The sequence below is a fragment of the Gnatocerus cornutus genome, chromosome 1 (genome assembly GCF_029298725.1).
Source record: "Gnatocerus cornutus isolate USDA-ARS CGAHR chromosome 1, icGnaCorn1.1, whole genome shotgun sequence".
NCBI classification, from domain to species: Eukaryota; Metazoa; Arthropoda; class Insecta; order Coleoptera; family Tenebrionidae; genus Gnatocerus; species Gnatocerus cornutus.
The window spans coordinates 29,999,027-30,026,990 of record NC_142233.1 but is presented as its reverse complement, the minus strand read 5'-3'; the positions used below and the strand labels follow the sequence as shown (position 1 = coordinate 30,026,990).

General features: G+C 34.5%; 1 protein-coding gene across 6 annotated transcripts in view; it reads left to right on the top strand.

Moving 5' to 3' along the window:
• Positions 1-27,964, top strand: part of Hr3 (nuclear hormone receptor 3 ROR-beta) — a 71,580-nt gene that overhangs the window by 37,312 nt on the left and 6,304 nt on the right. For 3 of the 6 annotated variants that reach the window (XM_088033860.1, XM_088033852.1, XM_088033892.1), the window contains exons 1-2: positions 18,111-18,306; positions 24,087-24,314. In XM_088033860.1, the coding sequence (XP_087889986.1) occupies positions 18,153-18,306; positions 24,087-24,314 (382 nt within the window). In that variant the 5' untranslated portion in view covers positions 18,111-18,152. Of the gene's footprint in view, positions 1-233; positions 491-2,447; positions 2,790-18,110; positions 18,307-24,086; positions 24,315-27,964 lie in introns of those variants that run through there. The other 3 variants (XM_088033874.1, XM_088033884.1, XM_088033868.1) reach the window with 2 other exon arrangements.

Here is a 27,964-nt window from a genome sequence, read left to right as displayed (position 1 = left end):
TTTATCATCCTCTTGGCAGAAACAAATTATGAAAGTTCTTATTTATCCCGGAAGTGGGTGCTCTAAATCACCAAAATTTGTTTGTTCATAAACAGTGCAAACTAAGGTCCATCCTGGGAGCCTTTTGGTCCGCGTGTTGTCTGCTGGTGAAAAGAACAGTTAGCATAACTGCAAGCATGCGCCGCTCTAAACTTTATGCCTACTTTCTACTAGCACGATGGTGGTTGGAGTTTAGTGTTTGCCAAGACTTCGTCGTAGGAGAGTGTGTATATGCGGAAATAAAAGTGCGTGCGACGCGTTTCGTTTCCTCACGCACCACGAGCGGGAATTTTCAAAAGTGGAAAAATCGACCGGGGGTGGCAACACGTGCTTCACTTTCACAATGGATCTATATCGCAAGTTTTCCGTGAGATACGTGGTGGTGTGTGATTATGTGTTGTGATCTTAGTGATACCCGTGGATTAATTTTTTTTATTTCTCAAGAGCGCAGGTGTGTATTTGGTGATTTTTCACTGTTTTGGGGAGACTTCAGTCGCTGGTTTTGTTAACCGCAAATTATCTAAAAATAAACAAATTGCCTTATCTATATTTATCTCGATTTTCTACGGGACATAGTTGCACGTTAGATGCAATGTTAGTCGTGTAACGAGCTCATTCACCTGAAATTTTTCTAATTAGGTTTGTTTTCGTGGATCGATGACAGACTGATTTCTAATTCAATATTAATCAGTACTTGTTTATCTTCTTATTACATAAAGTGAATTCATAAATTTATAAAGGCTCGGATTTTCGGAAGAAAGTGTGCTGTAATTAAATCAATAAATTAACAGTTCCTGTACTTATATCACGGCTATTTCGGACTTTCGATGCCAATCAAGCTTCACCGGGCTTTCAGGATCCAATTAGCACCCTTAAAAAAGAGTTGTGGGTGTTTCAAAATTGTCTTTTATGAGTTCAGAATGTCGTTAAATAAATTTCATCTATTGGTTATACTGGAAAATAAACGATATGGTAGCAGTTTTAAATTTACATTTTAATAAGCTGTTATCGCAAGATCGGAATGACAAAAATAAATGAGGTTTCCACAATTATTGTGCAATAGAAGATCTGCTTAAAATAACATGTCAATTCGACACAAAATGAATTAAAGAAATCTAGAAATGCCACGATGGGCATAAATAGTTCATTTTAAATTCTAGAAAATATTTATTTTGAGAAAATTTTTACAATTTTAGAATAGATCTTGTTCTAAAACTGCACTGAATTGTTGGCACTTTTTTAAACTTTGCTCTTTTAATAGACTAAAGTAAAAGATTTTTCCACGGAAAATTCATGTCTCTAATTTTTCTTATCCGTTGGTGAAGAACAAGAACACGTGTTTATCAGTGTTGTTTGTTTAGAAAACTGTCTTCTTGTTGCCGAATTGACTTTTCATCGAGGTAAACATTGCGATAAGGAAAAATAGTTAATATTTAGGAGCAAAAATCGCGTTTTAATATAGTGATAAAATATCCGGTTGGTTAAATAATTGAATTAATTAATTAATTAAATTAAGTGAATGAGTGTGTTTACGGCACGATTTCCCAAACTGTTTGTATTTATCGGCTTCGTTCATAAATCTATTTAGTTTGATGCAATAAACCGCAAATTGTTATAGAAGCACACTTTACATACTGAGTAATCAATCCAGAACTAATATTTATTAAACTGATATTAGATAAGTGTTTTAAAGGCGGTACTTGAATCGATTGTTGAAATTCGTCATAGATAATGCACATTCATTCATCCAAGCAGTTTGTAAAATGTTGCATTTTGGAATTTAACACGGCCTTGTTAGTCGAGTTTTTCGCAGTCGGATTGCGAAGAAATGTTACGAAAAGCGTTTGAATTCACTGCGACTTTCGCCCCCTTGAATATTCTATGATTTTGAACCTTAAGTTGTGAAACGGTTTTTTATTTATGACCCACACGTTTCGCAATGAAAACCACTATTGTTAATGACAAACTAAAAATGAAAAACCCTGAAAGGTTTTGCAGTGCTGCAAACCTCTGTCACACGACGCCTTAGTTTTCGTTGAGTGGATGCACACAGAGAGAGAGCAGGGAATCAATACTATGCACTTTAAAGACGATATGACGGAATCTTCCACGTTACATAACATTCTATGTATACATCACATGTTTTTAATGCTCACATTAACGCTTCCGTTAAATTCAAACAGAATGTTTTTCAATCGATCAAAATCCATATCGCAAATATTGGAAAGCTCACTCTTTTCCGCGTTGAGATAGGTCATATCTGTGCTAAATAAGGTCCTCGTATAAAAATGTCTATCTCTAAACAAACACGGACACCATTTTCCAGCAAAATAGTCACGATAAGTCTCCCCAAAACAACGATTAATCGGCTGTTGTGTGAAAATGAAAACGAATTTTCCCTCGATCAGGTACGACGTTTCTTTGCTTAAATGGCGGAAGAGGGAAGATACGCCACTTTTTTCCCGCTAGCATGAAGAGATGGAAGATCTACTGCACCAAACGTACCAAGAACAGGGCTAGGATATGGACTCCTACAGTCGAAACGGGTTCGGTTGAGGTTGTTCAATCTTAGTGACTTTTTAGTGTTTTTTAACAAGACAGTTACCGACATGAGTGAGATTTTTAAGTGTGATTATCAGTGAACTTCAAAATGTTTGAAATGTGGAACAATGTCAGTTCCAGACTGGAACAAGTGCAACAATCGCAAACGCAAACGCAGCAGCCACACACCTCCAGTGGATCCATCAAAGGTATAATAAACTCGGTCACTTACCATTTTCCCAACCATTCTTCAAACTGTTCTAACCGAACAATGGATAAGTTATGTGTGCAAGTGGCACAATTACGCGCCAATATTAATTACTCCATTAATTAGTTAATATCGTCATTGTTACCTTAATCCCACCCAACAATAACAATCAATTATGGAAACCAATCACCGGATTTAGAGCGGACACTTTGACAACACCAAGATTAACCCACTAATATCACAAAAAAACTCTAATTATTCGGATTTTTAGCACTCCCTTCAGACTTTCACAAATTACAATTTGGACCGACAAACTTTGGCCCTTAGGACCACTAAACCACATTGTTGTCTTCTAAAAGCCCACTTTGGGTGCTATAAAGACATGACAGTGTTAACAAACCTAACAAATTTAAATTTATCGATTTGGAACATGTTGGCGGTCACTGGTCTGGTCCGGAGTTCCCGTTTTGTCCAAGAAATTAAATTTCAGAGGAGATGAAGACAATATTCTGACTCAAAGTTTTACACATTTACAGCAAAATTCAAAATGGCGGACAAAGCTGCCAAGATCAATATTTGAGACGCTTCTTTATAGTTCAACCAACTAAAGGAGAGTTGGTATTGCATTTTTGCTTTAGTCTCCATATTGAAAAATAGAAACTGAAGTCGGACCAGCAGAGCTAAAATTTTGTATACACGATGTATTTTCATTAAATTTAGCCATTGGCATTCACGTGGGAGTATTTATTGCATAAACACACCATTCTCCAGTTTTGCCATTTCGGTGGTCTTTCCCAATTCTAGCAATATTTCTCCAAATGAAGAAACAATGTCTGAATTAAACTGACTTTTATAGAAATGCATTATGGTTGTAACTTTGTCTACAAGCTAGTCGCCAAGATAATACTTTTACGACAGATAAACCTTTTGTCTGCGTTGAAGAGCTGTCCTCTTTCTTGGTGGCAAACAGTTTTTTTTTTGTTTTGTGGCGATAATATTTTGTAAATATGATAATTATTTCATGTAATAGTAAGTAAACAGTTGGAGAATGTTTTTTCTTTAGTAACTTGTTATCAGTGTAGTTTATTGAACCTAGGAAATATGGGTCATTGAGATAATACCCTGGCAAAAATGTCTTCGGATAACTTTTGGTGTATGTAAAAAATAAACAAACGAAATCGAAAGCGTCTACGACGGCCTCGACTGAAACGAAATTGTTTTCTACCAGAATAACAAGAAGTTGACACTTCAAGGTATCGTCTTGGGTTCAATTTCCATCGGGCGGCAACACATGGTATCGCATTTTATGTAATGGCCAGTGTTCCTAAAAATAAATTAACATTAACTGCCTCAAGTTGGGCTACTTTTAAATTTGAGTAAAAAGGACGTCGACCTTAACGGTGCAAGTTTCGCGGCCGAAAATTGTCGCATAGATTGCGACAAGTGCAGCAGTAAAAAGAAGCCTTGATGGTGGTGAGCGATTTCGAATTTTCACAACGTGTTACTTAATGAATTTCTCTTTAGAAACCGCCGGTTTTCCAGAAAATTCGGACTTTTTTGGGCGAATACGTGCGAAGGATTTTGCTCTCGTTATGGTCTTTGAAAGTGTCATAGCCAAGACGTAAACATATCGGGTTCAAGAGAGGTCGTTTTCAATGATTTTTATGCAATTCCACCTTAATTCGTTTGATTGGAATCTTGCCAAATCTATTGATTGGTGAAAAAGTGATAATGGAGATTTTGCCAGCACATGTGCCTTACATAACACTTTCGTTTATTTGGTGGCCTAAAGCGCGTAAAGCTGCTTTCACCCTTTGTGGCTCGGCTTAATTATTTTTTTACAGTTCTAATGCGGCGTTTATATGCAGTGAGAACCACCTCTCTTGTTGCGTATTATGTGCAGTTATGTCACAATAGCCGCGATTATCTCAAACGTGTTTATATTGAGCGGTTTATAAATAAAGTGGCTGATGTGCCGCACTCCACCGATTTGGGGCCCGACTTGACTCTGCATAAGTAGGCCACAAGTTGAAAGACTTGTACCAAGGACATCGGGGTCCGCAAACGTACGATTCACCATGGTCTAAGAGATACAGTTTACTGTAATTATACACCACGTTAATTGCAGGTATTCGCTTGATTTCGTTGGAAAAAAGCGGCTCAGAATTCCCCTCATTCCGGCCCTTGTTAAATTCGCGCTTTCACTTTTTCAACGGGTTTCCATAATAATAAATTTATTACGATTATTGCGACCCTGTAAATGTGCATAATATTGTTTCGGGTGCACTGTACTGTTACAAAATCACAGATATGAAAAACGTAATTAATTTAGATTATGTAATCAGTAAAAGTTTACGGCTTATCAATCAATTAAACCTCCATTTTTATTTCCTAATGCCGACGAGCTAAAGACAGGTTCACAACGATGAGATAATTTTTTAATGTAATTCAATCCGCATGCTGTAAATTTGACCTCAATTAGCCCAAGATTATTTTGTTATTTTTGATTATTTTAAGCACTTGTCGACCATTAAAAAACTTTCTATCTTTGCGTAAGACAGCTTAAATACAAAAATATATTCTCAACTTCCTGTAATCATAAAATTCGCGAATCGGTTTACAATCATCCTAAAAACGATCATTAGACGCTGCTGCTTCATGTTTCCACTTCCGTGTTATTATTAAGAACATTATTTTTGGCGGCATCAAAAGCACACAACCGGAATTCAGTCGCTCTATATTTTATCAAAATAGACTTTTTAGCAGAAATCAAACTCACACATGCTCCTGTCCTTTCCGCGAACGTGAAATCGCCAGTGATGACAAACCTAACACCACTTAAATCTTCCAAATCATCAAATTATTTAAATTACAAAACATTAATGTTGCTACATTTTAATGAATCGTTGGCTTGTACATCTTTAGTGTACGACAAGACATAAAAATGTTTTGGCAACAGTGAAAACTCAAGATGAGACCAAGTTTGAACTCTGAAAGAAGGAAACAAATTTATCTTTTTCCGCGGTGTGTGTTTAAACGACGTTATGTAAAATATTTTGACAATATTTGAGCTTCCGTTTCAACATGGGATTGTTTACAAAGGTAATTGAAAGGTTTCTTAAAGTTTGTAAGTTTGTTTTTTAACGTGGAAGTTTGTTTAGGGGGTTATCAGTTTGATTTCGAAAATGTGAGATTTTATATGCGGAATTAAAGTGAAGGAAGAGGGTTCATGCAACCGGAAAGTTGATTCAAGATTTACAGAATATTTTTGTGGATTTCTAAGGATGCAAACATTTTCGGTTTATGTGCATTAAATTTAGTTTCGTGCATATTTTTAGATATTGCAGGTCCATAAACCATTTTACACCTCTCATAACTTTGTTGTTTCATTTTTTCGGGATTGTTGTTGAAATTAGACAATATTAAAATGTAACGTACCTATAGTATACACAATATATTTTTACAGGTAAGCCAATAAAACTGGGAGGTCCTTCAAAGAGGAGTCACACCTACATGACTCAAGGTATAACTTACAGTTGCATAAGGACCAATCGAACGAGGTATCGTGTTAGCTTAAGCACCATTTATGACACCGTTGAGGAGAGTCAAGTTGTCATGACTTAACTTGACCAGGAAATTAATTGAGTTGGGCAAGTCCGCTGAGTAATTTGAAAAGTTCGCAATTAAAAGCTCCCTAAGTCATCTCCAACAGAATTGTCATTGAAAATATGCACGCCCCCATCACGAAAACAACTCCATTACACGAAGCCTTTAAAGCCGCCGCACCTCTCTCCATTGTGTCTTTAAAATAACTCTGAAGATCTAAGATACAAAAGATGTTTTGAATTCAGCTTGCAATAAACCTAGAAAACCAATAAAGACAATAACAGCAATGCATACGATAAACTGATTAAAATTTAAATATACAGCAGTCATACATAAAAACGCGCATTTGGTGAAAGTTGCTCGTTGTGTAATTGTTATTGTGTCATTAACGGGTACGAAAAAAGAAATTTCGTGGGTTTAATAACCAGCAATGATGCGTCAAAATTCTTTCAATAATCACCCTTTGTGGTCGGTTTATATCAAAAGGGCCACCTCGGTGGAAGCCGAAATTTCAAACAGGTTTTTTCACGTGCATATTTCTACAGGTTTGACGGAGGTAAAAGAAAGTTGTTCATGCTTCGAGGTGTTACGAAATTCGCAACTTATTATGCCTCTCATATGAGCGGTGTTCAACAAATGTTTTTTAACGATATCAATTTAAATGTGCTGTTACGTAAAATAATTACTATGAATTTCCTTTTGCGTTTCGTAAAAACTAAAATTTGGGGGAAGGTGACCATATGTTTGCCCACAATTATTAAAATTGATTGATAATGCGTGTTTCAATCATCAAACAATTGTTTACCCGGAATTATTTCCACCTCTTTTGTAACCTTGCACTTGAACAGCACTAAAGCATCTCTGCACGTAGTAAAACTGCAAAGTTGTAGCGTTATTAATTGATATGTTTGCCAAATCGATATATCGACCTGACCTTTGGCTGCCAGGTAGATGTAACTTCTCACTGTTCGAACCTCTCATCTTCCGAGGACTTTCTAAGCGCTCAGAAATTATTTTTCAACAGACACACGTCTGTCAAATAAAGGACATTCGTCAGACACGTAATTATCAACTACAACACGAAATGAAATATCATTTATCACCATTCATTAGAACCATTGAACCCAACGGGACGTCGAATAGATTCTGTGATGTATTATTATGTTGCAGCGTTTGCGTCAATTTTATGACCGGTTTATTAAACTTGGTAATTAATTGCATGTTAATTAAGTTAGAGTGTTGTATAATAATACTCAGCTTTCGGTTAAGTGTTTACGTTTCAAAGTACGAAAAAATAAATAAGTACAGTGAATGGTGGTATTATGCACAAAAGATGGACAAACATGTACAACAGGTGTTTTAGCACTTGTAATGGGTCTCCGGGTTTTTAGGCTAGAGGGTTTTAACACCAACTAGAATTGTTGTAACACTTCTAATTCAGTTTTCTTGGTTCTGGTTATTATACTATCACAGAATTAAATCTTTCCAAGTGAAAAGGAATTGAAATCAGAAACACGTAGAAACATAAAACTTGTCAACAACTCTCTAAAATTTTGCATTAAAATTTCTGTTTGTCGCGTTTAGACGTCAGATCTCTTTTTTAGAATATGTTTAGTTAAAATGTCATAAATCTGACGTCATAGGAACATTTATTTAAGATGTAAAGACGGTGTGGAGGCCATCTTAATTTAAACATTAAAAATGGCCTAGATATTAATGTTTCTAGATCTTATTCTGCCTCGAACTGGAGTCCAAAAGTTTCAGTTGGGTATAAGTGATATAAATTTGCAAAAATACTATTAATTCCCCGCTTCTTTCTCTAACAAAAATATGGAAACTTCACAAATAGTTTTGATTAAAAATTATTTTATTCGGCGCGACTTGACTCGTGTTGCATTCACCGTCACTCGAGATAAATTAATTTTTAATAAATAATATTTCCAACTCTCCATGAGTTAAAAGTTTGTTTTCTATGGATAATGGACCGAGCAACACAATGGCGATGCTTGAAAGTTTATATTGCTTGGCTAGAAGTGTGCAATTTTATTTTAAATAACATAATTTATGCCAATAGTAACTAAACAAGCCTAAACAAAAATATTTTTCTAGATTAAGGGGATATCTAACAAACTGTAACGGTAAATTCTGCTTCAAAATTCTGCGTAAAGGAAAAATTATATGAAACATTTTAAACATCCAAACGTCAAATGTAGCATCTCCCTTCAACCCTCATTATTTGTAGACGGCACTCTTTTAGTGAGTTACCCATGGTCAGTCTGCTTACTACGGTAATAAAACCATAAATAAAAACTACTTCTTAAAACCCCAGTCCAAGTGGTTTAGATTATTATTACCATCATCTTGTGGTCAAGACAATAGCTAATAGTTTTGACTGCATTGATGGCCAAATTATTATTGCCCATGGCCAGTAAATCTTAAATACTTTGATAGTAGAGTCAGATACTTTACAAATTACACCCGTGAAACTTAATAATTACAATATCTCATTATTATTATTTAATGTTTATCTTCATAAATAAATTAAATTTTTCCCGAAAAGGTAGGATTTGTGTAATTGCAAAAATTGAAGAATTAATAGATGCACTGAGATCTTCGAATTTTGTCCAAGATTTTTGTGAATGTAACAAAAAATAGTGAACATAATTATAAATAATTAAATTATAAATAATAATTATATTATTCTGTTGTTTTAGTGATTGATTTATCTTTTAAAACCTTTAAATTACGAGAGATTTTTCAGTCCTCCCCCCCCCCCCCCTTAAAGTCATAATTTTGACAACAAGACGTTATACTACTGTCTGGTTGTTCTCAAAATACGGATGTATAAATTTTGAAAAGTCTACGCATGTGAAATACTAAAAATTATTTCGCTTTCAGCCAAGTTTTGTATACAGCATTTAACATAGTACAGGTTGAACAGATTCATATGCAAAAAACAAAAACCAATTTACTCAAGTAGTTTTCGAGTAATCGTGTTTGGAAAAATACATTAAATTTGCCTTATATTGAAATTTGTTCGAGGTCTCCTTAAAAAATAAAGATAAAGGCAAATATTTATCACCTAAACTATTCTAAAACAATTTAAAATCCTAATTCATCAGATATAAAGTTCAAAATTTTGAAATGATTATCCTCAAAGCTACGTTCAGTTTGAATGAAAGAGAAAAATCTTATTTCAGGCAAATTTAAGATTTTGTGTGTTTATGGAAAAGCTTCAGTTGTAAACTATCCCTTCGGCTACAAAATTGATTTGTGGTACCCGCATTTCTACCTACCAGACAGACCTTTCTGGTACAGAGAAAAGAGATGTCACTGCTAGACAAGGATAACATGCTTCGAATATGAAATTTTCCAAACACGATTTCTCAAAAACTATTAACTTTAAAAAAAATCTGTTTAGTCGACATTATGTAAAATTAGTCTACGCATGTGGAATGCTAAAAATTATTTCGCTTTCAGTCAAGTTTTCGTATTTAATTAATCAAAAAGTCATTAAAGAATCATTTTACAAAAATTATATGTAGCATTCAACATAGTGCACGTTGAACAGATTCATATGCAAAAAACAGAAAGCAATTTACTCAAATAGTTTTCGAGTAATCGTGTTTGGAAAAATACATTGAATTTGCCCTATACTGAAATTTGTTCGATATCCCCTTAAGTGGAACTAAAGTCAAAATTTGTAATTGAAATGTAACAAATCTTGTTGCTTTTTTTGGGAGTAAGGACCAAATTACAAAATTGTAGAGCGAAAGACACAAATTTAAAAAAAAAATAATTTTAAAATAAAGCAAAAATTTCAAACTCCGGTAGTGCTGTAAAAGGTGAAACATTTCTTCACTAAAATTCGTAATTTTGGTAATTTGAGTCGAGTGCTACAGCTATGAAATTTGGGGAAGTTACAATATTCGAGTTATAATATTTTCCAAATGAAGACTATATTAAAAATTTTGTAAAAACGGCTACATTTGAAAAAAAAAAATTCAAAATTTTGTTGCCTGTATAAGAATCGATCAACTAGAAAATTCTGTTGTAAAGTTTAGTTCATTGCCTCTGTATTTATCTTTTGTATTGGCGTTTTCTGAACTGTTTTACAATTCAGGACGTTTTTGCCCGCTGGACTAGTTTCCAATTTCCTCTTAGTTTTCCTTGTTCTTTAACTAGCTCTTGTGTGTTACCAGGATAATTGTGATCCATTTTCCTGGAAGTAGATTTTTTTGGTTTCGTTCATGCGTGATTACAAAATTAACGCTAAAGTTACAAATCCTAAACCTTAAAATGAAACTCCAAATGTCAGAACTTCATTTTAAAAAAGTCCTGAAAATTCAATTTTGCTACGACAAATAAAATTACATTTTTAAATGTTAATATTGAAACCTTTTCGTGCCATACCTAACTAAAGTTGCGTGTTTTTATTTTCTCCCTGTTTTAATTTTTACGAAAGCTTTTCAAACCATAATTTAAGCTGAATAGGTGGAATTTCCTAGTAAATGAGTAAATATTTTGCAATGACGGTCATCATAACTTCAAAACTATCATCGTTAATTAATTCAAGCATAACTTTTAATGATCGATCGGGTAAACTACTGCAAATGACGTGATTGATACTCTGATATCTAATCCTGAGTTGCATTATCTGAAAAAATCAAATTTCCTCAATTATTCTTGGAAACGCTTTACAAACCATTCGTCCTATTTATTAATGGAAATTTTGTCGGTCTTTTTTTCCCACTGATTGCATGATCACACATTACGCATATTTATCAAAAAGTACCTGCTCGTGTTCACCAATGACTGTTTCCTGACATTGAATAAATAGCACATGTTTTTTTATACTGGTTTTGAGTACGCCTCATGAATGTAATATTGTTGATAGTGAAAAATATACGTCCATATAAAATGTATGTCAAAAAGGTACTGACCTTCCAAGGCTACCAAATACCCAAAAACTAGGAGTGTTTTCGCTGAGTACGTAGAAGTTCAACTTGTGAGTTGCACAACTCGTCATATGGAAATTGACGCATGAAGGTGTAGGTTATGTTGGGAAATATTTTTTTCAGCGCATATAAGGTCAAAATACGATAATCTGTGAAGTACGGCAATAAAATTGGTGGAAAATTACGAAAGATACGTCGAGAGACACCAACAGTACAGTTTTGTTTGCGTTGTTCAATTTTGCAAGTCGAATTTACTGACTCAATTTCTTAGCTTTTATATTTGTAAGATGCTTCAGCCGTGTCTTCCATAACAATGTTGGTAACAATGACCTACATTTTAGTTCGCAACAATCGATAAGAACTTTTGCGAAAAGTGTGGAAATTCAACGTTCTACGTATTCCACGATTAAGATTAATCCTCGTCGCGACACTGCTTCTATCATCTGCACTTTGAAACGGATAAAGTCGATTTTTTGACCCAAAATTGTCGTGACTTTACACCAAACGTCTAAAAAATCGTAAAGTAATTTGTACGAAGCATATTGGACAGGTTAGTTTACTGTCTACTATCGGCATTTTGACCTACTAACAGGTCATAAAACCTGTCTTTTTCTAAATTCGTTGGCCAAATGTCATTTTTCTGTAAATACCAAGCAGTTCCACGCCAAAAGAAAATTAAAAAAAGCGCGTTTTATGTAACGTTGTCATCAACTTTCTTGTTGAGTAACACGAGTTATTTGGATAGCACGATATCGAATCCATGCGAATAGAAAATGTTTCGAAAACAAAGTAATTTTATGGAAGTCGCGTAGTTTTTTATTGGAGTGATTGATCTTGGCGATCTCGCACGCCAATGGCGACTTCGGGTCCGGCAAGGCAACCAACAAGCAACGAGCTATGAGGTGCAATGACCTAACTCGCGAGTCAACTTAGTGACCTACTTACGGAACATATGGGTGATCGGCTATCATCGGGGATACGACTAGGTCTTCTCTTTTCGCGATTTTTTTTAGTTATACTCGACGACAAAGTTTATGGCCTGGAAACAAACCCGCGCCGGAAGCCAGCTTTGCGAAATTTTTCGGTCCGTCTTCCCTTTCTGACAGCGCTTTTCATTACGAAGCATAAACTGACCTTTTTCAGCCTAGGTCAAGAAAAAGGGTGGCAGATGTTCGGGATAATTCAACATGAAGTTACGATCCATTTTCAGTGCTCAATATCTAGTCCATTCAGAAAAGTTTTTTATTTTTCGCCGCCCCTCTCGTGGATCGATCCACTTTTTTTAATTTTTATTGTCTTCCAAAGTAGGTATTTTATTATATTTTTTTAATTTTTCTTTCCTACATTCGGCTTGCGAATATCTCTGAATCCTGATCTGACCTGATAACTAAACTAAACTAAACTAAAGCAACTACAGTATCTTCACAAAGACAAGTCAAAAAAAACAATTCTGTGTAAAAATTTTCCAGTAGAGATTCCTACTGGATTTTTACGTTTACGCTTCAACTGAGTGCAGATTGCGAAATTTTTATAAAAGCCAGACTAAGGACGAGACATCCACGACATCTTCAAAAAAACGGCCAAAGAAGCTCGCTGCACGGGAAGAAACGACATATGATATGATTTTTTATACGATTTTACGCAAGTTGCAGCGACATGAAGTTGAATTATCACGTGGTAATGTTTTGACGTGCTGACTCGTCTTCGTGAATATACTATAACAATATAAATTGGGCCGAAATCTAAGAAGAAATAAAGACACTTGAGTTGTGCCCGCACTCGCGGTCTCGCCTCTCCGCCGGCAGATGTCGCAGCGAGGCGCCAAATTCAAACCTCCGCCCTTCTATTGGCATCTACAGCTTACCCGGAAGTTCCCGGTTTGTTTGATTAAAAGTCGAGATTTACGAGATCCAACTTCCACTTCCCGTTCTAAGCGCGGACAAATTTTATTACGGCCACCATTTCCGAGCCGTAATATTATATTATTTAGCGGTTATTACGTTTTAATTATGAATTGCCCCAAGTTTACTCAATATCCTTTTTGAATAAGTAATTTTGTCGGTGGCAACACTGATTATTGTTTTCAATTATCATGAACTCGAAATTTTGAATTTATATTTGCATATCCATGACAACACTCCCCTTCCATCTCTTTCATTAAAAGTTTTCACGGGTCTAGCAAAAGCGAGCTGTGATGTTGAAGAAATAAAAAATAAAGGAAATGGACGACGGTGATAAGGATGAATGTTGGCAAATAGGAGTTATTTTTTTAAACATAATTACGCATGCAGGAACACAATGTTAATTATTTATTTTTTTTATTATCTGTATTGTTTGCGAGGGCAATGTCCGATACGAATCGAGGATAGAAATGATTTTATCTGATTGCTATTATCTTGAACTTACAACTATTGCTGCGATTCGCTTTCTACGCGCACTGTCAATAATCAATAATCAATTTCACCCGAAAATGACAGTTTTAGAACCATACATTATTCAAATGCAAAGAAAATAAATATTATTGAAATCTATTTCAGTTAGATTTATGATTCTCATTTTATTAGATTTTCCATGAATCTTACACTTTTTTAACTCTGGATCTACATCTAAAATGAAGTCATACTTCACGAAATATGGCAGCCCGGATTTAATAGCGCAAACAGTATGAATTATAAGATTTGAGCATTTATGACTGTAATTACTTTTGTAAAGACTTGAACATCTGTTGTTAGCGCATGACCGCCCACGTAAATAAACAATATTTGGGAGGCAACCACTCAAAAGTTTAAAATGCGACACTCTGTGAAAGACACTAAAAATAAAGGACTCTGTTGAAACTCGTTATTTCTTTCCATTCCTGCCGGGGCTGGAATAAAATGTATCAGCTCCACAATTTTGTAATTATAAACACAAACAATAAGTTCCTGCAAAATTCCATTGTTGTTTATGATGAGATTGCGAAGGTTGCGGCATGAAGTTGAAAATTGATGCAATTTAAGCTCAACCCTGAAATTTCCTGCTTTTTATTCGAAGTGAGATTTTATGTAGAGAGCAAAACGCAATAATGCAACGTATAAAAATAAACTGTCGCGATGAAACTAATAACATTGTTGATAGCGATATTTTCTTTGTTTTCCGCGCCAGATGTTAATTATCTCAATTATGCGTTACACTTTTTAGTGAGTACTTTGAGTGTTGTCAGTGTCAATATTGGCAAATAATAGCCTGTTTTAGCGTCACGGGTTCATCGAAGGACACGGCGTATCGTCAATAAAAATTTTCGGTGGGCATTCTTCGTACAATTAAATCGAGACATTTATTAAATTCGATTAAACCCACTTTATGCAAACGTCATCTTTCCCTGGTCCTTGGTTATTTTCCAGTTAAACAACGTCCATTGAAGACTTTAAACCCGTCCTGTTATTATGTTATCAAAAATAATTTGTAATTTGTAAATTGAATTATTTTATTGCAAGTGCAGCATTTGGCGGGGCCACAAAAATGTTGACCTTTTATGACATCATATTCGGCGATAACACTCGATGTATTGTTGTATAGTCTAGTGTACTCTTTGAGGCAATGACCGAAAATTGAACCGCTTGTTTGGGTACGATCCCAAATATTATCAATAAATTCGGAAGTGTGAGTGAACTCGCGATTACCTTCAAAATGATAAGATAACTCAATTAGGCGGAGTAGGAAATCTGTTCAGGATTTTCCTGTGAAAACTGTAATCGGTCACACGATCGTGTAAACGAGAATCGTCCTCGGTGTCAATGCCTCCCTTATCTCTCCACAGTTTCCACCTGTTTTATCACACTTGCGCATCTCTGCAGGAACGGAATGGGGATATTTTGATAGTTTGCGGTTTTTTACCTCGCTATATTTAGATTTTTTTTGATACAGTCATCGCTGTGATCAATGAACTCGTTTTAATCCCAATGCCGGATTAGCAAAGTCAATATTGTAGCCTCCAAATTAAACGAACTAGTATAATAGCTTGAGATAATGGCAACAATATAAAAATGTAAATGGTTTTCTCAGTTTATGGCGTGTACTTTAACACTTCATTGTGGAAAATTGAAGAGAATTATCCCAATAGCAGTCATTTGAAAAATATGAAATGGGTTTTGTCTGCCGTGATTTCATCTTCAGGATAGTAAAAGTGTGATTGAAATATTTATAAAGGGTCGCGTTCATGTTTCGTAGATATAATCTGAAAAAAAGTTTAATACGTATAATATGGCTCTTTATCTAAAACTTTCCAAATTTCAAGTTCATTGCAATTAGAAACTCCCGAGATTTCCTAGTTGTCGCATCGATAGTTTGCAATGTGCGTGTTCTCCAGGCAGTTCCTGAAATTGTAAAATATGTATTTGAGCTTGTTAGAGTTTATGTAAAATAATTTCTTCAATTTCTAAAATCTTTAGAAACGTTCCAATTAAAAGAGCCAAACCAACTTTACCGAATAAAAAAGTTCTATGGTATTTCGTTCCCAGTATGATTATGTGGCGAAGAAAGCTCCGCCAGATTTAGATTTTTAAAATTGGCAGGATAAAACTTAATTCGGTCAATACCTCGTTTATTTATGGAGCAAACTTAATGTCTTGTGCTCATTTAACGCAGAATTTTAGGCATAATTCAAAACCGTGCGAATTTTTAACGTACGTTAATAAATAACCGAATAAGAACCGTTTAAAGTTTTAGGTTGTCGCGAAAGGGCAAACATTTTGAAGCTCCAGAATATTAGACACAGACCAGTCTTTTAAATTTGACGCCTTCAAAAATTCTCTGCAGAAAAAATGATAAGAATATTCTTAAAATTAAAAAAAATTAAAATAGATAACGGTATTAAAATATCTACTTTGAAGCTCTCGCAAATCTCTAATCGTAAAATAGTAAAATTAACATTTGATATAACAAATTCTAAAATTAGCAATTTTATGTTGATATTTTTATGGAATTGTCAAAATATCTAGGAACTGTTTCAAAAGAATTGTATTAAGTGAAATTTAGTTACATGCAACAGAATTATATAAAATCTCGTACTTTTAAATGATAGAATTTGTTTAAAACTCTTATTTAGAACTCGCGATCTCGGGAGTAAAAAATCAATTTTGTTTTTTATTGCTATTAAATTTCATTATTATGGCCAATTATGACTTTTTGTTTAATTTTTATGAAAGTGTTGACGTTGCTAATAAATTGGGAAATTTGAAGCGCTGATTGTGTTCGCGTAAAGTTACTAGGAATTTGGGTATGTTTCTAATGAAGTCCGGTCCTGTCCTTACGAGGTGTAGATGGTCCCGCTAATGAAAAGGACAAATTTCGTCTTATTAAAAAAAGCGAAGCTCATCGATATCGAGCGATCAAGTCCGAAGAGTGTACACAATCATAGTGTATATATGTAGGGGTCGTTGAACCCGCGACTGAGTGGGGGTACAGCTACGTCACGGAGCCGGCGCTAAGACCTACGTTTTTATTTACATCAAATGTGTTAGATAAGGACATCAAGTTTTCAGTCGGTCCTGACTCGGAGTGAATTCCCATATTACTACACAGATACATGGACAATTTGCTAGGGCAGACTTTCTTAAAAAATGTCCAAAATATGTGCCGGTTTTACGCAAGATATCGACGGCGAAGCTCGCCGCAACCAGAAACTCGCGCAGTGAACTGGGAATTGAATTAAAATCCCGGTTTGACGGTGTCCGTTTTTCCCAGTTTTTGAGTGAAGTGAGTGACAGTTACCTGTAATAACGGCCCGAGTGGTGTTCGTTCGTGTGATAATAATTTTCCGGAAAATCCAGTGAAACTGAGCCTGGGTGGAGGTGTTTTGCAATCTAATACACGCTGTTAAATTCGAAGTGAAACTCGTAATTATTTGAAATCTGGGATTTTGGGGATTGCAATTGGCAGCACTGCGGGGGCGACATCGTCCGATATAAAAAAGATTCCGCGTGCACTTAAATTTTAATGATTATTGATAATGTTGTTGTTTTATCGTAATCGGTCGTTCACATTCGCGTAAAAATAGACGTCGATGCGCAAGCAACATTGTCTTGGGCGCGATTTTTCCGTTGGTGGTCATTTTTCGGAATTCTCCTGTATTAACGATCGCATCTCTCGCTCAACCATATTCGGCGGTGAACAACCTAGAGTTCAATGGCTTTGCCGCGCCTCCAAACACAACCGTCGTACTTTATGCTGGTTTCAACTAAATAAACCGTGTTAATGTGCCGCCCTCTCCGAATTTTACCTCGCACGAAAAAAATTCAGGTTGGTAGGCCTTTTTGGCTAATTTCTCGCGTGTTTCTTTTCTGTTTCGACAAGCAATGACATTGTGTGACTCGTGGGGTCATTGACCCCGCGCGCAGCCAGATTTTACTTTGTTGAATTTACCAATGACCCCTTGTTCGGCGCCTTATCACACTCCTACTGAGTAAAGACTCATGTATGAACCATCCCAAATTGATTAGCACCAACCTGTGTGAAGAGAGCGGCACTCCGCAGAATGAACCCGAATCTCGGTGCTTCGGTGGTTCATTCTGATTGTAAAAACGTGATCGATCTCCCTCGTCCGTGTCTTCTTAGTTTCAGGTGCTTTGCCATGGAAATTGACGTTTGTAATCGCCTTAAACTCCATCACCGGTCTTGCGTTAAATAAGTGATAGTGTGTGCTTAACCAACTTTTTAACAATACTGCTAAACTGGCCGTTTTGGCTGCGCCATGCACCGCACTTCTGGACCTTTTCAAAGTGCAAGTGATCGAACGTTTTCAGTGTTTTTGTTAATTTACAATGGACAATTTCCAAGAGTTGTTCAGTGGTGGGGACAGTTGGCAAACGGATACAAGAGATCTTAGACCGGATAATATTTCCTCTACCGATTCCACCACCCCACCGCCCCACATCGACGACAAAGATGACAAGAAGAGCGCCAATTCCATCAGAGGTTCGTGACTACAAACAGCTGATATAACGATCATGACAAGAACTGTCATCGACCTTTAATGTCGCACCACTTTCGATCCCGATACCAAAACTTATACTTAAACATAACTTCAAAAATCGACGTTGTTTACTTTTACGTTTTGTTTTCTTCCAAACAATGAACGCGTTTAACAGCGGAAGATTTATGAAAAAAGGAAAAATGCCGGTTACACAACGGTGTACCAAAAATAAACGAGATTTTGTCATTTGATGCAACGCTCTTCTCATTCCAAGAATATTCTCATTGTCCAAAAAGGTTAAAACAACAGTCATTGTTGTCCGGCTGAGTTTTTGGCGGCAGGGGAAATGCGCCTAAATTGTACAGCAACACCAGCATTTCATGTTTTAAAGTTGGCGTGACTGGCAAATGTCAAAAGTGTCCCAACAATCAATGACAATAGTAGGTTTTGGCAACACTGAATAAACAATCGATGAGTGACGTTTAAACATTTACAAAATGTTGATTCTTTATTTGTTTTTTCAGTGCTACCAACTTAAGAAACTAATTTATAGTCTGTTTCAGTTGTTTCTTAAATTATTTATAATTTATAATTTTTAATTATTTTACTTGAAAACAAAATCCAAAAAATTTTCTGTATAATTAGAATTTACTCTAAAATTCCTTTGAAACTTTATTATTACTTTTTTCATAAAATTATTGAACTTCATAAAAAATTGAACAGACGATAATACGACAAAGTTGAGGTTATGTCACAAAATAAAGTACCGATTGCTGTCAGTAAACAAGTTTTCAATTTTATCAAATTATTGACAATTTTATTTAATAAATTGTAACGCAACTGACAGCTGACTTACACACGACTTCCACCTTGTTTCGCACAGCAACCACGATCTATTTAATTGCAAAAAAGACATCTTGAAGGCGGACCTACTGTTTCAAATTTGACATTTTAGAACTGTTTTTTTGCCATTTTGAGATTCTTTCTCGATTGGCAACAGGGCTGCCAACCCAACCCCAGTAGATTATGTTTGAACGTTGGCGTGACTGGCAAATGTGATAGGTGTCTCGACAATCAATGACAAATGTAGATTTTGGCAACAGTGAATTTGTATTGTCTAATTTTCGAAATGTTGTTTTTTTTATTTGTTTTTTCAATACTACCAACTGAAGGAACAATAGTCAGTTTAATTATTTTATTATTTTATGTAAAGTCCAGCCCATTGCTATCAGTCCACTTTTCTGTCTAAATTTTCGAAAATTTTTGGGTGTAAATCAGGCTTTTAAATCTTTAGGGAGAAAATTAGGGAAAATTTTAATGAAGCAAATTTTGAGGTTAACACGTCAAAATTGAGTGTATTAATAAATAACTAATTAAACATTTATTGCAACAGAAAGTTTTTAATAGAGATTTAACAAGTTTTGGCAATGTTATGCAAGACGATTAGCTTCTAAAGTCCGTTTTTTTTTTTTTTTAAACCACCAACACCGCATTACAACCGGCAACGTTGCCTAGTGAGATTTTTGGTGAGAAAATAATTGTCAAATTTTTGATATTTCTGAAAATTAGGCAGTGTTTCCGTTAAAAACGTTTCTTTTACAGCCTTTTGGATTGCAAATCAAAGGATTTAATGGTGAAAAGACTCGGCACAGCCTGAAAGGCCGTTTTGTGTAATCAAATTGTCAATTAGGCAACTAACCTATTTGATTTTATCACCAAAAAGTCACCATCGACGACGTTGCCGGTTGTAAAGTGGCGGGAGAGTGCGGTGTTGGTGGGTTTTTAATGAAAAAACGGACTTTACGCATGCCACAGTTGCGTCAAGGTCAAACGCTCTTACTGCCAATTGTTACCGATAAAAATTGCTAGCGGCTGCTGCCAACTTAACTTTTTAATGAGTGGACCGATAGTAATGAGCTCTGGTGTAGATATTAAAGATTCACGTTCGGTAGAAGTAACTAAATTAGTAACTTTTATTTTTGAGCTGTGTAACTAAGGTTATAATTTTTCTAGTGTAATGTCTTGTAAAACAGATGTCATCCAAATGACAGTTTTTGGTTTGTCATTAAAGGTAAATATTTATTTTCCAAACGAAAAAGAAGAAAATCATCAGAACTCCAAATCAGACTTTGCTAGTAGTACAATGATTGGTGGAATATTGTCTACAGCTGCGTCTTCCATGAGTGCTGTCCAGTCTTGCTTAATTAATTTTTCGCAGTGTGAAACAAAGTTTTTCCAGTTGTTTGGTGTGCTTTGCAAAATTGAATTTAACCGTAAATTTCTGACTTTGTTTCTTCCGATCCTGTTTTCTTCCTTTTGAAACTGCTTGGCTTGTAATAAATAGTTGATTCCATCTCGTTGTATTGTCAAATTTGAATGACAAATTTATTTGATAGACAATGATGCCAATGTTTAATTCCTAGTTATTTTAGAAATTTAACGTAGCGACACAAAAGTATCTATTAGTTACTTCTGCCGAACGTGAATCGCTAATACTTACTTGAAATCAAAATGCAACATATTTTCTGTATAGAATTCAAATTATTATAAAATTCCTCACAACTTTTTAATCTCGAGATTTTTTTTCCCTAAACTTCTAACAAAACGTACGTCTTGGTTTGAACATTTAAAGAAAAGTACGAAAAACTTGAGGTTATGTCACAAATTAAAGTAACTACCGATTAAACAAGTTTTCATTTTTATTAAATCATTTATTTCATTCATTAAATCATAACGCAGCTGACAGCTGACAGTTCACTTTATTAACTCTGATTCATTTGGTTGCAAAAAAAAACATCTAGAAAGCGTTTTTTGACATTTTGAAGTTCTCTCTCGATTGACAACAGGGCTGCCAACCCTTCTAGTCCCGCCGCCGCCTTTTTACTGAGCTGTGGTACAATTTAGGCGCACTTCCCCTGCAATATTTTACTCACATAATGCTCGACGTTCACGTTTATATGGGCAACTTTCACTGTTAAATAATAATTACGAGAGGAAATAGGTGATGTAAAATTTATTTTAGGATTTATCTTCAGGCTAAATTTCACGAATTTTTTATGATTTTATTTTAATAGCGGGAGATAAATCATGTCGTTGGAAAATTTTACCGAAAAACTGTTTAATTTTTTTAATTCCTTCATTGATTAAGGCGATAAACTTAAGATCGCGGTGATTTGGGCAGAGTGCTGTCATTTTACAAAATTACAAATCTGCACTTATGTTTAATTATTCCAATAAAGTTTTCTCCACGCGTTTAATTTAAAGCATCTTATTTACTGTTTTAAATCAGCTTTATGACCTTCTTCTAATTTATTCATTGGATCATTAGAATGAGCCATCATTAATTAGCAAGAGCGTCTTAGAAGTATTAACCGATAATGGTCACTACAATTGACTTTCACTGTATTCCCCATTTGTCTGAGGAGTAATTTGTGTTTTTTTTAGTCGTCGGTAATAGTTCAAATGAAGCATGTAATATAAACTGTCAGTAAAAAGCTTCGTTAACTCGGAGCACTACAATTAATACTTCTTTTGAACTCTCCAACAATACTCTAAATTGGGTATTTATGGCGCCTGGCTACGCCATTTTGGCGTGGCTCAGCTTCCGTAAACAAAAGCATTGTCCTATTTGAGGCTATTTTCCTTATAGCCCAAGTTTTCTTCTTTATTTACGCCTCAAGCACGGCGTTTATTGCGTCGTGGTGTCAATCAATAAAGTCCTTTATACACTACTAGTCATAGAAAATAGCCGAGATTTCCCTCCAAAAATACTACAACCGTAAATAAATTTGTCCGATAAGTTCGTTTCATTGACGCGTCGATGAGTCTGTGATGATAACTGATTAAATCGCGAGACGAAATTTAATCTATTTATATCTCACACAACTAAAAATAATTGAACAAAATCTTGTCTAAATTTTAAATAAATATTGGCCGAGTATTATCACGTTCTTAAAATAAGACCACAACAAATCACGACCTTGACAATTAATTTGCAGAAATAAATGATATCTACTTCCTGCCAACGTTTTCACACCGCATTCAAATCAGTCAGACAATTACAGTTGTTGTGATAAGTGATAATAGAAGACACGCCCTGAATTTTATTCTTAGAGTGCTTCCGAATTATTATTATTTCGTACTTTCGAGTTTATAGCCGTGTTTGTGTAAAGTTTACAAAGGGGAAATAATGTTTCAACTTAATGTAATTATTTCGTATAAATGAGTTATTTTATTGCATTTTAAAGTTGCGCAATTTTGGAAGGTTTAATGTAGGCAACTAAGAGTGCAAGTGTGCGTGGTGGGAGGCATGCGAAAAGTTTCTTGTCTGAGGTAGCGTTGAAAGCTCCGAAATCGACTGGTCAGTTTGAAGGACGAACTCAAAAATCCGACTCCAGGAACTGCTGTTTATAATTAATTATGTTTTGCAGTTCTTGAGTGGGATAATGAAATATGATAATCCTCTTTGCTGCCACAAATAACATATGGTTGAATTAAAGCGGTGTTAAAGTTGGGAGCCCTGCTGTCTATCTCGATTAACGTCCAAAACAATTACCATATCTAAAAAAACAAACGCTTTGACATATTCAGCAGAGCTGCCAACTGATTTCAAATTCCAAAGCTTCCGTGATTCCGAACTGTCTTTCGAGTTTGATATTTCTAACAACTGTGATTGCCACAAATATATTACTTCTGTGGTTTTTACGTTATCAGTGTTGTTACTAGTTTTGATAGCCATTATCAAAATAGTTCCAGACGAATTATGAAATGTTTGGTTTTTACTTGAAAATTTCATAAGCACTCAAACTTTCACCTGTCCAACGCGCAAGAAAAATGATCCTAGCAAGATAAGCACAAATTTTGCATTTCTGATGCCGCAACATCTTTTGGATCGTGAATGCAGGGGACAGGGGCGGCTCCGAAAGTTTCTAAAAGGGCTTTTTCTGCAAAGTGCACATAATGTCTGAAATTTTTCTTAAATTAAAATTTGTTTCTTTTGCTCAATAATTTTAGTAGAATTTATACACGATTAAAAAGTAGTACTTCTTCTAATTTCATGGCTGTAGTTAAAAATTACCAAAATTACGGATTCCAGTGGAGAATATCTGAAATAATTCCTTCGCCTTAAAAATAAAATTTCTAAAATTTGTAACTTTTGCTCTACAATTTTGGAATTACTAGACTTAATACACGACTCAAAAATTGTAACTTTCCTAAATTTTATTACAATTTTGTAATTTGGTAAAGTTAATACACGACTCAAAAATACTAATTTCCCCAAATTTCATAGCTCTAAAATTGCCAAAATTACGAATATTGGTGAAGGAGTTTGAAATTTCTGCTTTGTCTTAAAATGAAAAAAAATCTAAAATTTGTGTCTTTTGGTCTATATTCTTGCGATTTCGTAGAGTTAAAACGCGACTCTGAATAAGTAACTTCCCGAAATTTCATAGCTGTAGCACTAAAATTACCAAAACTACGAATTTTAGTAAAGGCTGCTGAAATTTTACTTCGCCATAAAATCTAAAATTTGTGTCTTTCGCTTTGCAATTTACTGCAACATGTTTTGGATCGTGAATGCAGGCAACAGGGCCGGCTCCAAAAGTTTCAAAAAGGAGCTTTCCTGGAAAGTGCACATTTCCTGCGAGCAAATTCTTTTCAATCTAATCCCGCGAAGGTCGTGGCTTATATTCTCTGAGCGAAATAGGTCACAAATTACTCTTGCGCTATTTAGCCACTTTCAGCATCGTTTAACTTTACTAATAACATGTTTCTTTTCCAGCACAAATCGAGATAATCCCGTGCAAAGTATGTGGGGATAAAAGCAGCGGTGTTCACTATGGTGTCATTACATGTGAGGGCTGTAAAGGGTTTTTCCGAAGATCACAAAGTTCAGTTGTAAACTATCAGTGTCCTAGAAACAAAAACTGTGTCGTCGACAGGGTAAATAGGAATCGATGTCAATATTGTCGACTACAAAAATGTCTTCGCTTGGGAATGAGCCGAGACGGTGAGTTTTTTCATTTCTTTTGTGTGTTTTTTTAACATAGAGAACACGTGTGGATTTTAATAGCAGGCGTATATTTTAAAATGTATGTGTTAACCGTTAATCACAGAACGTAACGAATTGCTGCAATAAATCCTCATTACTTTCCGGCTTGTTAAATAAGGAAATCATTATTCATTTTTGTTTGCATGAAGACATGAGAGTTTTTTGATTTTTTGGAAGCGCGAATCTCGGGGAGGAAAAACGCAAGTGAAGATGGAAATCTGACAAGTTTTATAGCGAGAACGTTTTTGTTGCAACTTAATGACAGAAATAGGCTAATCTGTCTTAATCTACTCTTGCGAAACAGCTGATAATTTATAGCAAACACTCAATTTTGTCGTGTTTACTAGTGGTAGATTTCTCGAATTTTCACTTTCCGTACAAGGTAATTTGTTACTTTATTTCGACGGGTTTTTTCGCACAAATATTTAATCGTGAGTTCAGAGTAGCACTTAACAATTTATAAATGTCATTTGGGTGTTTTCGGTCGTGGAAATTATAACCTTCTTGGTATGTACGTCCACAGACAAATAAATCGATTCTACAAATTCTACTACAACCCACCTGTACATCCACAAAGTTCTGAATAATCAATGGGCGGTCTAAATAATTTATTTTAATAATTATGCACGTAAGGTCAAAGACGATAATCCATAGAGAATCACACTTTCATATTCGGTCTGATATGAAGTTTGGAGTGTTAAGTGAGTAATAAAATGACAATTATGTATGTTTGAAATGAGTCTTTAAGATAAAGGCACTTTTACAACAATAAACACTTTTGGGTGATAAAAACTACATTCGAACTATAATAATAAATTGTTTTTTATGTGTCTAATAAAATTTTCATTGAGAAACTTTGGTATTGTCAGTTGTTTGTAAAATCATAGCTGTAGCAAAAAAGTTACCAAATTCGAATTGGGTATTTCTTATTTTTTTTCTAACGATAAGAAAAACACCTTTTCCTACTTACTTGGAACACCACTGATGAAAATATCCATCTAAAACAAACCAACCTTTTAACGTTGCTAAACAATCAAGATTATATTCTTTAATGCACTGGCGAACTGAAAAATTTTTACTAAATATTCGATTAATTTTATTTCGAAAACGAAAAGACTTTTACATAAAGCATTTTTATTAATTGATTCTACTTGTCTTCACCAATTGCCGTCTTTTCTTTGGTAGTGATTGTCAAAAAAAAGATTTCTAAAATTTGAGTCTTTCCCTCTTTAATTTCAGTCAATACACGACTCAAAAATGGTAATTTTTCCAATTTTTTTAGCGGCAGTATTAAAATTACTAAAATTACGAATTTTAGTAAAAGAAGTATGAAAATTTTGCTTCGCTCCACAATTTTTTGTCTTTTGCTGCTGGAAAATTTCTACGATTTATCTGTTTTGCTTAACAAACTTGTAATTTGGTAGAGTAAATACACGACTTAAAAATATTAAATTTTCCAAATTTTATAGCTGTAGTACTAAAATTACGAATTTTTGTGGTGGTTGCCGGACATTTTTGCTTCGCCTGAATAATAGAATATTTAAAATTTGTGTCTTTCGTTCGATAATTTTGCAATTTGGTAAGTTAATCCACATTTCTAAAATAGTAATTTCTCAAAAATTTCATAGGTTTAGCAGTAGAATTAAATACCTACCAAAATTACGGATTTTGGTGAAGGATGTCTGAAATTTTGGCATTAAAAATAAAATTGTATGTGATAAACGCTACATTCGAGCGATAATAAATTATTTTTGTTTAATTTCCATTGAGAAACTTTAGCTTTATCAGTTGTTTGCAAATTGTTAACAAGAATTTAATTATTTTCCGTCTCAATTTGAATAATTAATTTGAGGAATTTAATGAAACTAGTGGAAACCGTAAATTTTTAATTACCACCTCGCCTGTAGGTAATTGCCATAAAACTAAAATAGTTTTAAATTGGCAAAACTACTCGTCCCATTTTGGTTTGGAAATACATACATATACGTTTGTTTTCTTTATTTTTTGGTATTGAATAAAAACAGCCTTTGGTTTTTGGAATTCAAAATATAGCTAACTAATAAAAATTTGATCATAGTATCTTTAACATAATTATTCAGAATCAGAAATGGCAAAACTAGGTTCTCAGAAAAATTTTAATTTTAATTTCAAAATTCAGTTTAAAAAACCGAAATCAAGGAGTTTGAGTGCTATTCCTAAGCAACCATAATAATCTAAATTCAATACATTGAAAACTCCTTGGAAACGAAATTTGGAGACTATTAAATAGCATAAATTATAAATTATTAATAAATAATCTAATTAAATACAAGAAATTTGAAAATTTAAAGAGTTTTAGACATGTAAAGAATCACAAATAACCTCAAGCAAGAGTTAACAGGCCTAAGGGTTCTTAAAGAGTTGAAAAGGTTTGAACGATTTAAGGTAGATAAATAATTAAAAAGGAAAACGAATTCAAAACGGCTGAAGAATTTAGAGAAACGAAAGGACACAAGAAATACGTAAATAAATGTGAGGAAGATTCGGACAATCAATAATTCAAAAAACTAAAAGAATTGGAAGAAAGAAATATTTTGAAGGTAATAAGAAAAATTTAATTAATCTAGATATCAGATATATGAAAATATTGAGATATTCTAAAAACAGAAAAAACCAAAGCTGGTGCAAAGAAATCGCAGAATCCAAGAGAGTGTGAAGAATTTTTTTAGTTCTTTAAATTACAGAAGCTTATTTTTAATTTTTTGGATGACGATTTTAGCTTTTTTTTTGCAATAAAAACTCCAGGAGTTTCAAAGAATTTTTGGGGATCGTTAGAAGTAGGTATCTAAGAATTTTTTTTTACCTTATTACACATTTTGGCTATTTTTGGAAAGCCTGCAGAAATTCTAAAAACACACTTAAAATTTCTCTCACACCTCCGCGAAACAATCAGTTTTGGCTCAGATTTTCCCTTCAAATGTATGCAACATTGGCCGACAAATTTTCAAATAAATCGGCTTAAATAGAGCGTTTAAACACATTTAAAGTCCGAAGTGTTAAGCAGTTGTGGTTCACTTAAGCCTCTTTTCCAACAATTACCATGCAATTGCGAATAGCATATGCGCCCATGTACGTTCTGTGTGTTCATGCAACAGCCGCTTAATTTAGCTCGGATTACTGTAATGTCTCTTCTATGTATGTTTGCATTGTTCGAGTTAACTTCCCACATTGCGTCATTTTGTAACCTATTAAATAAAACGCCATTGCATTGTTCAATTTTACCTCATTATACTTAGCATAACCAATGAAAAAAGTCAGGGGAAACAATGGAAAATGCACTTTTGTTTTACGTTCTTTTATTCCCCCTCTCGAGTCGGCGGGCGTATTTTCACCGGCTAAAGTTTCTCTTGAGTTTTAAACGGTGCGCTCGACTTTAATCAATTTTCCGCTATGACGCTACTGCTAACTAGTAATTTGCGGTAATGCAGACTTTGGAACGGTTATTCTATAATTTGTGGGTCGTCGCCAATGTTTTTCTTATTTGCAAATTGAAACATGATCGGATTCGTGGTTATAATTGAACGGTAACGTAACGAGTTTCATAATGGGAAATACTTGGCATTCGGAAA